The sequence below is a fragment of the Clarias gariepinus genome, chromosome 24 (genome assembly GCF_024256425.1).
Source record: "Clarias gariepinus isolate MV-2021 ecotype Netherlands chromosome 24, CGAR_prim_01v2, whole genome shotgun sequence".
Classification (NCBI taxonomy): Eukaryota; Metazoa; Chordata; class Actinopteri; order Siluriformes; family Clariidae; genus Clarias; species Clarias gariepinus.
Genome location: NC_071123.1, coordinates 3,684,962 through 3,698,070, shown reverse-complemented (window position 1 = coordinate 3,698,070; position 13,109 = coordinate 3,684,962). Strand labels below are relative to the sequence as shown.

The following is a 13,109-nucleotide window of genomic DNA, read 5'->3' as shown; positions in this document are numbered from 1 at the left end:
GCTCCCTTTTTAACAGAAGGCCGGCCGCGCGTTCCTTCCCCCGCGACGACACCCGCGACACCTAGAAGAAACCGCGCCATCAGCGACGGCAGATCGGTTTACAGGCCTCCCCTCGCCATCACGGCACCTCAGAACCAGCCGCGGCAAACACCCCTCCCCCACTGTGCGCGAACGCCACTGACTCGTGAAGAGAGCAAGGAGAGGAGGGGAAGAAAAAAAAAGAAAGAAGAAAAAAAAAGAAGAAAAGCCACTTCACGGCTTTTGTTCTGCTTATTGCGGTGCTGTTTAAAACAGCTATCATCAATCCATCAGTGCAGGAAGTTAAAAAAGAAAAAGAAGAGTGTTGTCACTGCACTGTGGAAAAAGAAGGAAATGTGCTTTAAAAAAAATTATAAAATGGTTGAAGGAAGAGTACACCAGGGAGCGTGCACCAAGGGACGCGAAAGAGGCGCGGGTCACGCTTCGAGGCGGGACAGCCACGCAGGAAGCGTTGGTGCACCAAAAAAAACACTCGGAGGTCTCGCTATCAGCAGATCAGCGCGCAGCTAGCGTGCATTTCGCACAAACACGAACGGAAGGTGGCTTTCCTGAGAATATTTTTAACGCCGACGCAAAATGGAAGAGATCCAAGCGCCAGAGTTACTCGGTTACTGACCAGGTTTTAACCTGCGCTTTGAGGTTTTTAAAAAAAATAAAAATGTGCAAGAAAAAGGAAAAAAACACACACTTGTGGTTTAGAAATAAAAATGCAAAAGCCGAAAAGTGTCACTTTTATTATGACTTTATTCATTTCCTTCTTTTCGAGATCAGAAGAAACCTGCCTTTTAAAAGAAGTTTCGTCGATCTGAGGTTGAACCATCGCTGCGAGGAATCTTAAAATGTACTTTTCTTTCAGTCAAAGAATGATATTTCAATTTAAAGAAAAATGTAATTAAATTAAACATCCGCAGAGTCCCGACCTGGGCGACAAGTTCGAAGATCTGTTCGAAAGAATCTTCGTCCAAAAGTTTCTGAAACGATCCGAGGTTAGCCTGAGAACAGCAGCACGTGATGATCATCTTAATACGTTCAGCTTTGACTCATCATGATGGTGTTATTAAATGTTGGAACAGAATAGTAGAGAAACCCTTTTTACGCGCAGGTGTGTCCATAACACAGAACACACTCCATGCATCATGTTTATCTTGACTATAAACATTTTTTTTTTATGAGAAGTGAGGAACAAAGGTGGCCTGTGGGTCGATAAAATGAATTCGACCACGAATCTTGTCTGGTACTTTGAGGCCTCATTTTCTGTCTCTCTGTGCTGCGATCACCTGGGCTGCCTTTAAAAGCGAAAGCGCTTCCTGTAAGTTCCGCCGCATTTCCAGCCAGAGGTGAGTCAACACATTTTGTACCAAATCACACCCACATGTGGCGTTGAAGTGCAGCGAGTGCACAAGGTCCGTGTTCTGCGAGCGCTTTGTTATGATCCTTGGAACGCTTTCCAGCGATACTAATAATATCTACAGACGCGCGGATCCTGATGAGACGTTGGTGAGGGACGCCGAGATAAAATGGACGCCGTTTCAGGACTGGGATGACAATGTGATGTTAATACGCTGTAGCAGTAAAGTGTTATTTACACAAAAAAGGATAAAAGAAAGGAGTCTCCAGTGTCGTTTAGGAAGGTTTCAGACTCGTGCTTGATGAAATTTGCTGATAAAAAAGTGTGACGTGAGGTCACATGATGAGGAGCGATCAAGGACCTCGGTATGACGTTCCGTGACGAACGAGTGACTAGAACCCGATGCTCTCACCAGCACAAATCAGATTTCATTCCATGTCATTGAATCAGCAACAGACAATGGAAAGTTGCTAAAGTTAGTGCACCCTGAGTACTGATCGTTCATTCTCCTTTTATTCTATACCACTTACCTTTGTATACAGCCTATTTCAGGAGGTTATCCCAACTACGGGGCAACGTACACCTGGGACAGGGTGCCAATCTATCGTAGGGAGCACACACACACACTTCAGTTTGGGAACACCAACCGAACGATCTTTGGAGTGTAGGAGAAAACCGGAGTACATGGATGGGAAAAATGGGGATTGAACCTTCAACCCTCCCTGGAGGTGCCACGGTGCTAACTAATCACTACGCCCCCAGGGGCCAGGGAAACTCTGAGCTGAGGTAGGGATCAAACCTGGAGGTGTAAGGCGACACTACGCGACTGTGCCACCGACTAATGATCCAAATATGAAGGGTATCTGATATTCGAACCTGCGCCAAATCTAATAAACAAACCCGGTGGTCTGACACAGCAAACACTAACAAAGAAAAACAAGAAGAAGAAGAGGAAGAAGAAGAGGAAGAAGGGCGACTCCAAGGGCGACGTCCAGTACACGTCATGATGGAACGAGTCACGCGTAATAAACACACAGCCGTACAGTAACGCTGCCTTGCGTAACTAACAACGTCCAAACTACAAACATCATACAGACGAACAAACACGACAAAGGACATGATAAGGACACGACTGCTCGCATTACGAGATTTCATCCTCATGACAGGACAATTTGCTAAAGCTTTACCCGCTTATTATTTAAACTCGTCCCTTATATAATTAAATCCTCATTAACAGAGTGAACATGACGGTCTTTTACTTCATCAGAGTGAAAGGAAAAAGCAAGAAGAGGAATAAATGCACTGCTGTGCAGGAGAAAGGGATTCCCTGAACAAGTTCGAGCCCGTCCCAAAAGTAATGGCACCCGTGTCAAAAGTAATGGCACCCACCCACCGGGACCTCTGTGTATTTACTGTTTGTAGTGAAAACGTTACCTGTAGTAATAAACATCACTCTTGCCAGCGCTGAGTCCCGACTTCCGGATCACCTCTTCTTTCTTCCAGCCCGGGGGTAAAGCCGGGCAGTCGATCCTCTTCCTCTCCATAATCATTTAGTTGACTTTTTTAGCTCCCGAGTCAGAGGGGAGGACTGTGCTATCCCGGCGACGTGAGCCAAAAGAGCCCGCTAATGGCTCACAGGAGTCTGGCTCGGCTGGAGGGGCGCTAGGCTAGCTCTGTTAGCCGCTAAACTGCTACAGATGACAGATGTTAATAAATAAACACGGCGCGAGGAGCGCACCCGAGTCGTCCTTACACGTCGGTTATTTGTTATTTATTTATTTATTTATTCCCTCTCTCTGGATCCTCGAGCTGACTCCGGGACACACACACTCACTCACTCACTCACTCAGAGAGAGCTGAGAGTGGAGCCGAGTAGAGCTGCCGCGATGACGGTGTCGAAAGCTTGTGACGCTGCTGTGAAATTTCAGCACTTCCCACGCAGTGACCCGCCAGCGCCTGGCAACCGCGCCGAAGCCACGCCCCGTTTTCCACACAACGCCCCGCCCAGTGAACGACAATGTCACGCCCATTGCCCCGGCGAGCCTCCCCGTCACTTCTCGCTCCTCCGGCCTCGAGCTCAGCACTGTGACGCAATACTGCACCAATCAGAACGGCAGGAAAAACAGGACACGCCCCTTCACTTCCTGTTTTTATTTTTCCACACGTTTCTGACTGTCACAGTACCTTTTTTTTTTTTTTTTTACAAGATTGACAATTTGCAATTATGACTCCATACATCCCTAGTGTTATTTTACTTTTTACTGGATGTTTGAAATTTCCTTCAGGATTAATAAAGTATCTATCTATCTGTCAATCAATTTATCTTTCTATTAAGATTATGAATTTAAAAAAAAGAAGCTAAACAAAACACACACACTCAAAGAGAGCTGGACAAGCATTTTAAACATTAACTCACTCACTGACTTATCGTCCATACCGCTTTATCTTGTATTCAGCGTCGTGAGGGCCTGGAGTCTATCCCAGGAGGCTTACGGCATAAGGCAGGGTACACCCTGGACAGGGTGCCAATCCACTGTAGGGCACACAAACATACTCACCCACTCATTCACACACTACGGCGATTTAAGAACTTTAATTAGCCTAATCTGCAGGTCTTTCAATCACCATTAGTTTATAAATGTAGAGATCTATAATTACAATTGAGGAACACAAAGAGTTGACTAGACATTCCTTTCGCAAGTAATCGTAGCAACAGGCATCAGGTTATGGTAATCTTAAGTTATAAATAACTTGAAATAAAAAAATATGAGTTACAATATAATCCAGCAATATCTTTATCAAAATAAATGACCAGGTAGTGACTCTTATGGCCGAGGGCAAAACTTAGCATTTTCTTGATAGCAAAGCTTACAACCAACCTCTCTTAAGGTAAATGCAAATAGGTAAATAATAATAATAATAATATATTTTTTTAAACATCATCATCATCGTCGTCGTAACTGAACCTTTGGTTGACTTAAATCTGTCGCCCTCTTGTGTTGTAAATGTGTCATTGCAAAATTTTCAGTGAGTGGTTAATTAACTAAATTTAGAAGAAACCAGACTGATTTAAAAATCCTAGTAGTCACCTAAAGAGTCTTAAGTAAAGTTAAAAAAATAATAATTTTTAATTAAATCACCCTGGTTTTAACTATGAATAGTCATATCCAAGTGTTAGAGTCACATAATAATCAGGTATATTTCTGTACTGTATTAATACATTTGTAATAATATTTAGTAATATGTGATAGAATTGTGTGTGACTGCAGACTCAATATTATATATTCAGAATGAATAAAATAATGAATAAGATCATATTTCTTGCATGTCAGGCCTATTTGTGATGTATCTGACAATTGGTGTAAATTCAAATCAAAAGTTATGCAAAATTTCAACTATTTAAATGTGTATTATGAACAAATCACTGTACCTTTTACTTACACAAATCAGATTTGTTATCATTAAATACATCTTAGTGAGATAATAAGCAACAATCTAAACACACACACACACACACACAAAGCTATCTAATGCCCAAGGAGCTCATTAACACCCAAGTGGCAAAAGATAGTACCCCCCCTTCCACCCTGCAATGAATCTCTAACATCAGGCACACTCCAACACACTCCAGCACACACTCGACCCAACCCCCAAATCCCTTTTCTCACATCACAGCTTGTCATCTTTTAAATGAATCCCAAATGACCGTTTCCTCACACATCAGATCAAAGGCAGTGACGAAGGGGAGGACGGGGCTACATGTGAGGACAAGGACACAGAGACTGCAGGGGGCACCCGTTTCTGTTTGCACAGACAATACATCACAAACTACAGCACAAAAACAACTATTTATGAATGTGATAATGAACATTTCCAAAAACGAAAAATTAAGCAAACAGTATGGAAAGGTTAGTCATGTTAAATATCACACCTGCTTATAAACTCAGATTTGTTAGATACTTATAGAATACTAACATGAGAGTATATAAATCAAAATGACATTTTTGTTAAAGGTAAAAATAAATCATTTCTATCGCTCTTGCTCTCTCTCTCTCTCTTTCTTTCTCTCTCTCTCACACACACACACTCATATAGCTGTGATAAAGTATTTGCCCCTTTTCTGATTTTTTTTGTCTATTTGTTACACTTAAACGATTGAGATTATAAAACAAATTTTAACTTTCACATGAAGATAACTTGATTAAATACCAAATGCAGTATTTAAATTATGATTTTGTTTGTTAAGTGAAAAAGCTGTCCAAACCTACCTGGCCCTATTCGATGCTAAATTATAAAAGACTTAACTATTATAAACTAGAATATAATGATTTATTAAGTAGAAAAATACAAATGTTTATATTTATCATGTAAATAAAAACAAAGGCAATATTTGTTTGTTTGTAAAGGAATAAAAATCATTGCTACCAAATAGGCAACAAACAAATAATTTAATAAAATAAAACAACCAAACAAAAAATAACAATAAATAAATACTAATACTAATACTAATTATCATTGTTCTGGATTCTGAATTTTTACAAGTAATTTTAATTTTAGAAATGGGATAAATCTAAAAAATGAACATATACACACACTTTTATTATAATTTTAATCCTTAATTTATGAACCTAATAATAATTATTAACTAAGCCACTAATTGTTTCTCAGCTATAAATAAACACGATCTCTCTATCAAGATAAAACCCAAAACATGCTTTCATCCCAAACGCCGTATTGCTCCCTTTACAATGCGATTCATAAACCGAATAATCACACCTTACGTAGCGCACTATGTATTGCTCATATTTCTATTTGAAACGCAACCTCACTACGTAACGTAAATCCTACGTCTGACGCCGTGACGCAGTTACGTCCCCAACTTCCGGGTATACAACTTGACGCAATCAGAAGAAACATAAGTCGATGAGTCACAACTGAGCTAAAGATCGGAGCAAGCCGGCCGAATTCACCTTTGCGCCTCTACAGAGGTTTTATTGGATGAAGCGGTTAAGGTAAAGATATTTACCAGTCTTTGTATTAGGTTTTGTTATTTTTATGTGAGTCATTAAATAGTTCAACCTCGCTAGTTGAGCAGTTAACTAGCACCAGCTAATAGTATTAAAGGGGGCTCGCGCACCGAGGGTTAAAGGTATGAACGATCCCTTTAAAAGCAACACTATTTGTGTGAGGATATTTATTTAAGTTGTCTATTTGTATGTTTTGATGTATTATGAGTGTGTCATGAATAGTCATCCAGGTAAGGTATGTTATTAACATGAAGTATGTAAACTGCACTATTTCTATGGACAGTTGGTTACAGTGTGTGTGTGTGTGTGTGAGAGAGAGAGAGAGAGAGAGATGCACATGATCAGGTGTGTTTTTTTATTGTTGATTTACTGCATTCAAAGTTATTGGGACATTTATTGTTTTTCCGTATGCTCAATAATTTAATTAGCATGCTCATTTAGGAGTATATTTAAATTTTTTTTTTTTTGCTTTGTGCAGCCTGTCCTGATTAGACTTTTGCACCCTGAGTTGAGGGACAGCATGGCGAGCGCCTCTCCCCCTCCATCTCAGCCTCAGCCATCCTCCTCCACCTCCTCAACCACAGACAGTACAGGGACGGGCTCCGGCACCCAGACGCAGGGAGAGACCGGCACCCAGGACAGCACGTTTGAGTGCAACATCTGTTTGGACACGTCAAAGGACGCGGTTATAAGCTTGTGCGGCCATCTTTTCTGGTACATGTACATACACTGATGCGATCTGATCTGTGACGCGTTAAAACTGTACTCGCCATTGCATTAACCGTATGTCTTTTTCTTTTTGTTTGCAACATGATTTCTGGGACGCAGCTGGCCGTGCTTGCACCAGGTATGTTTGTTTAGATGTTTGTCCAGATGTTACGTAAGTTCCGCTTTACTCTGTCTTCATTCTATCCTTAATGTTATGATTACAGTGGTTGGAAACAAGGCCGAACAGACAGGTGTGTCCGGTATGTAAAGCAGGCATTAGCAGAGATAAAGTGATCCCGCTGTATGGGCGAGGCAGCACTGGTCAGCAGGATCCCAGGTGAATATGCACAAAGAGTTGATTGAATACTAAAAATTATGAAAGTTTGATCAAATACTCATGACAGGCCTGTCTTTTAGAGAGCGAACACCTCCCAGACCACAAGGCCAGAGACCCGAGCCTGAAAATCGCGGCGTAAGTACACCACATTAACACCGATTTAAAAACATGTTCTCTCGTGCCATCCTGCGACACACTTCCCGTGTTTGTTGCCGTCCAGATGGAAAAATAAGTAATTTGTGAGAGAGGATTTGTCAGGTTTGCGTGTGCCGCTTTGCAACACCTCAGGCTTTGTTGCACTAGCCGCATGTGATGAAACTATTACATGAGGAAAGCGGTTAGCGTAATGTCAGCGTGTAAGTAATTCATTAGTAAAAAGCGCCACCCCCCACAGGGACTCATTAACAGGTGTCTCCTAAGAGAGAAGTGGGAACGCGCCATTTGTCGCCCCCTCAGGTAATGACAACACCCGGCATTAGAGGTTGCATCACGTTTCTCTCGTGTTTAAAGCTTTTGTGTTTAAAGCCTTGTCCTTTTTTTTTTTTTTAAACAAAGTTCTCGTGTAGGAAATATAAGCAGGGAACACTAGATAACCGGGGAGAGTTGAAGGCAGTGTTAAAAGTTTTTTAGATTCTGGAGTCTAATAGGGAACATGTAGAGAAAATAGAGTGTGTGGTGCAGATGAAGAGTTCAAGACACAGAATGAGACAGGCAGGACAAGATCAGCAAAGGAAGCTTAAGATGTTTTTAAGGAAGGGTGGACCAGAAAGTCAGCATTTAAACGCCAGAGAATGAGACCTACAGTCAGCCGTAATATAACCCACTGGACTCCAACTGCCATTGAACTACAAGTAAGAAAAAAATAGGAAATATACCTGTTTTACAATTTATCCACAACTAGATCAACTAATACACAATGTTTTCACTTCTTTCGAAGAATAGTTAAAAAAATAAATTGATAATGAATACATTAAGAAGAATGAGCACAGATCAGCTTAGATAAATCCTCAATTGGGTGATAGTTTTGTGACTGCTGGTGATGAAAGAAAATCTGTAAAATGTAAAACGGCTAAAAAGAGAGGGCGAAAACGAGGTAGTTATTACCCTTAGTGTAAATTACATTACATTTATATCTGGTGGATTTTGAATCACATTTTACATTCTCCTCCTAGTGCAAATGATTGCTTATTTATTTATAATATAATAGTGTTTTACTTAAGTCTTGATTCTTTTAGATACTTTTTAACAAAAAAAACAAAGTAAATAAAATATATTAAAAAATATATAAAAGTACTTAAAATATAAAGTAAATTAAATATATAACGGTAAAATATGTGTGTGTAATGGTTCAATTAGATATATACAACTAATCAGAGTATCCCTCAACCTAAAGCTGAACATTGATTTAAAAAAAAAAAAAAAAGTTTAAGCCTCTCATTCATCTAATTCATGCTGTAATGTTTAAGTCGTCTGTTTTACCTCGCTTACGTCAGCTTTCCTTCTTACAGGGGTTTCAAGGATTCGGTTTTGGAGATGGCGGCTTCCAGATGTCCTTTGGTATTGGAGCGTTTCCTTTTGGGATTTTTGCCACAGCATTTAACATTAACGATGGAAGACCACCTCCAGGTACGACACCGCTTTCATTGAGGTGCTATAGTTCAACACCAAGTAGGAAAGGAGATACAGGGTTGTGGTGTTTTTGTTTTTTTGGGTGTCTGTGTGTACAATTCTAACGGAAAGTTTTTAGTTTCTTTTAAGTTTTCCATATTTTCTTACACTTCACTCTCATCTTAAAATGTATTCAAAAGAAAGATGTGGCAACTTTGTGGCATCATTCACACTCAGACTCAGGGTGTCCACACCTGTCCACACGAAGCCGGTGCGTTCCCTATCCGATCATTTTTTTCCCCTCGTTCTAAAAAAAAAATTGCATACACACGAAACCACTGAAAACAGTGTAGTATATTTACCAGACCAGTATGGGGCGCTGTAATTCTGCCATAGAGATACACTATACACGGAGAAGGAGACTTTGAGCATGCGCATAACCTTGCGCGCTGTATACGAACCAAGATGGTGTTGTCCATTATCGCTTGTTGCTCATAACAGTTGCATAGAAGCAATAGATTTTGCTGTAATAAAGCTAGCAGGCTTTGTAGCAACACAAACACAAACACAATCATGTAGTCTGCCATTGTTGTTGTTGCTGTTATGTGTGACGCAGCCGACACGTGATGTGATGACATCATCCTTTCACAAAATATACGGATTGGCCGTACACACGAAGACGCAAGGTTGTCGTTTTTAGATTTATCCACTTTGGGACCCGGTTTCAAAAAATAGCGGTTTCAGTCTCCTAAAACGCCGGATCCGTGTGGACGAAACGCCAATCAGATAAAAAATTTATACGTATACAGCGAAACGCGTCTCCATGTGGACAGGCCCTCAAAGCCATCGTTGCTGTAAGAGGTGCTTTGACAAAGTTGAATACTTTTTTACAAATTTTTTTTTTAAATAGCACTTATTAACGACTTTGAGTTGACCAAAGTGCTTAACATGGCAAATAAAAAGGACAAACAATAAGAATAAAAATATGAAATCAGTACAAGCTGTTAAAATAAAAAAGACACACAAAATTAAGAAGTCAAGAAAATAATAGATTGACATAAAGCGATATTAAGAAAAAAAAAAATTTAAGATAATGTTCTCTAAATAAAAGAAACAGCATTATCTAACTACAGTAAACTAAAAGGTAGTGTAAATGAATGCGTTTTTTTAAGATTTAAAACGATTGTGACCAGATCCGCAACAGATCGAATTTCAAGTGGTAACGAATTCCATAGTTTGGGTGCTGCTACAGCAAGCGCCCGATCCCCAAATCATTTGCATCTGGACCTCAGCACTTCCAGAAGAAGTTGACCAGATGATCTGCCAGGGTTACGAGGTATTAAGATATCTGTTAAACAAGGTGGGCCAGGCCATGTGGGGCTTTAAAAACAAATATCAATAATTTCTTATGTCTTCATTTTTTAAATAAATTAACAAAAACAATATTACCACCTCTTTTCACCTTGTCATTGTGAAGTATTGTGTGTAAAATGATGATATATTTCAAGATGAGCGTGAAACACAATGTGCAAAACTAAAAAAAAAATGTTCCGTCAACACTTTGTGTAGTTTATTTAGCAATTTTTCAGTGAAGAAGAGCTTCGGCAGCCTTAGACTGGATGATATAACTGTTAAACAACAGCTTGTGTAATCGTTATTACTTGTCTCTTGCACGTTACAAGATGTACGTTTTCGCCCTAAATAAATTACTAAACTCTTTTGTACATATATTTCCTTTTGAATGTCCGTGCTTTTGGTAAGTTAATGTTTTATAGCTCGTATGACAAAGTTCATCTTAACTAACAGTAGAGTTTACTGCTTCTACATATTATTGCAGATCCATATCAGCGATGAAACAATTTTTTTTATGGATATTTTGAAAAGTTTTGTTACAGTACATTGCTAAAGGGATGCAAACGTTTGCACGTGACTACGCACATGTTTCTTTAAACTCTGTGTGTTAATAGTGTGTGGAATGTGAATTTACAGTTAAATTGGGGTCTTGAGAGACTTGTGGCTTTATACCACATGATTCTACGGCGTTGTTTTTAATCTCTGAAACAGGGTATTTAAAAGTAGGAAAAGACTTTTATTTGTTGCACATACTCGCTCGCATTACCCATCTGTGAGTCAAACTACCGGTTTATTTTGTTCCAATACGCCACATGATCTAAGATTAAGAATAAACTACAATGGAACCTTGGATTACGAGCATAATTCATTCCGGAAGCGTGCTTGTATTCCAAAGCACTCGTAAACCATTCTCATAGTTGAGGTATACCTTTGATCAAAATACCCGGCCTCTCTTATCTTTTTAAGTGGGACAACTAGTGCAATTGTTGGCCAACTAAATACTTTTTTTGCCCTACTGTACAGACACAAAAAAAATGTTTTATGCACACACACGTGGTCACAATGTTATAGTAAACAGTATACGCGTGCACAGATGTTGTTTATACCAGTAAGAGCTCTAAGACCCAGCAGGGGAGACATTTAACCACAATTCCGCAGCGCGCGAGAGAAAAACCGTTGGCTCAGTTGTAATCACGTGACGCTCTGCGTCAAAACAAGAAGTGCATGCGTGATACTCGGAATCCGTGTTACTCGCAATCCGAGTTTGCCCTGTAATTTAAAATGACGTATAATAGTTCTGGTTACTTTAATATTTTTAATGCAATTATTCATTGATAAATATTTTATGGGAATTTAACACCCAATTACAAAATACAAAATGAAAATTTTTTATTTGTTATAAATGACCTCTTGCAGCCAAACTGCAGTACACTTTGCAGAAACATTGGTATAATTATGGATATGGTAAAGCTAGGAGATGCTCTTTTTATTGTTTTTATTTAATTTAACATTTATGGAAAGAATCTCCAGTTTTGTAAGTTATTGCAATGCATTTCCAACAAAAAATAATTCTTTGTCTTAAATATACACCACTGCTCAAAAGTTTGGGATCATTTTTATTTTCTACATTCTATAACAATCCTGGAGATTTCAAAAATATAAAATAACACGAATAAACTAGAATCTCATCTTGTCTTCCTTTGTCTTTGCAGCAGCTCCTGGAACGCCACAGCACATGGACGAGCAGTTCCTGTCCCGCCTCTTCCTGTTTGTGGCGCTCGTAATCATGTTTTGGCTTCTCATTGCATGAACGCTTAGGAAGCAGTCAGGATGAGAGAACAGTCCCTTCTTTATGGAACTGATAGTTAAAGCCACGGACAGTGATTACTCAAATTTCACTAAAGGAAACATTTCTTTTTCCCCCTCCATCACACCGTCGGACCTGTGCTTGGTTTTAAAACGGTGAGGTTTTTATGTTTTGAAGGGTGCGCACAATGGTGTGCAGTGTGGCAGGACTGCATGTCTGCGGTGATTTTTGATACTGTAAATGTAACTTCTTGGAATGTTGTTTAACTTTTTTTTTTTTTTTCTCTGCTCAGATGTGTACATTTAAATAAACCAGAGTCTTATTTCTCTTACGATCCTGTGGTGTTATTTTGTGAACAGTTTGATCACAATTGATTGGTTTATAAAATGGGGAAGACAAGGCATGTGCTGTTCTTTAAAAATAAGTTACCCTTATTTTTCAAATGAACTACTTCAAGTATTATAATGCCTTATAACCGAGTTATAGTTATGTTACATGCTGTGGATAATTTCTGAGACAAGTAAATACATGTTACCTTTACATTATACAGTAAAACCTCGGATTGCGAGTAACACGGTTTGGAGGTGTTCCGCAAGACAAACAAAGATGTTTAATAAATTTAACTTGGAAAACGAACAAGTCTTGGTTTACGAGTACCGAGTATCATGTATGTGTTTCTTGTTTTGACGCTGAGCATCACTTGATCACAGCTGAGCCAACGTTTTTTCTCTCTTGTGCTGCGGAATTATGGGTAATTATCTCCCCTGCTGGGTCTTGCGTCTCTTACTGGTAAAATTTACATCCTTGCACGCTTATAGTAAACAGTGTCTACTGTTGTGTGTACTGTTTACTATAACACCATGACCTCATTAGAGAGGTTAT

The 13,109-nt window shown here is 39.4% G+C and overlaps 2 protein-coding genes across 3 annotated transcripts in view; one reads left to right on the top strand and one right to left on the bottom strand.

Annotated features, from left to right (window-relative positions):
• The window catches only part of mbd2 (methyl-CpG binding domain protein 2), a 31,615-nt gene extending 28,372 nt beyond the window's left edge, over nt 1-3,243 (bottom strand). The window contains exon 1 of the mRNA XM_053485422.1: nt 2,822-3,243. Coding sequence (XP_053341397.1) covers nt 2,822-2,937 — 116 coding nt within the window. The 5' untranslated portion in view covers nt 2,938-3,243. The remainder of the gene's footprint in view (nt 1-2,821) is intronic.
• Nucleotides 3,244-6,280: 3,037 nt separating this feature from the next.
• rnf185 (ring finger protein 185) lies at nt 6,281-12,558 on the top strand. 2 transcript variants are annotated; one of them, XM_053484783.1, is made up of 7 exons: nt 6,281-6,399; nt 6,893-7,128; nt 7,243-7,261; nt 7,347-7,459; nt 7,540-7,594; nt 8,968-9,085; nt 12,136-12,558. In XM_053484783.1, the coding sequence occupies exons 2-7, from the start codon at nt 6,935-6,937 to the stop codon at nt 12,228-12,230; spliced, it is 594 nt and encodes a 197-aa protein (XP_053340758.1). In that variant the 5' UTR covers nt 6,281-6,399; nt 6,893-6,934; the 3' UTR covers nt 12,231-12,558. The 2 variants fall into 2 exon arrangements, with proteins under 2 accessions (XP_053340758.1, XP_053340757.1); XM_053484782.1 differs by having other exon boundaries at nt 12,133-12,558.
• Nucleotides 12,559-13,109: the final 551 nt, after the last annotated feature.

Excerpts from the sequence above, each read along its gene's own strand:
- rnf185 (XM_053484782.1), top strand. The coding sequence starts at position 6,935 with ATGGCGAGCGCCTCTCCCCCTCCATCTCAGCCTCAGCCATCCTCCTCC. Across the intron at positions 7,595-8,967 it reads CCGAGCCTGAAAATCGCGGC|GGGTTTCAAGGATTCGGTTT; the intron begins GTAAGTACACCA and ends TCCTTCTTACAG. Across the intron at positions 9,086-12,132 it reads CGATGGAAGACCACCTCCAG|CAGCTCCTGGAACGCCACAG; the intron begins GTACGACACCGC and ends TTGTCTTTGCAG.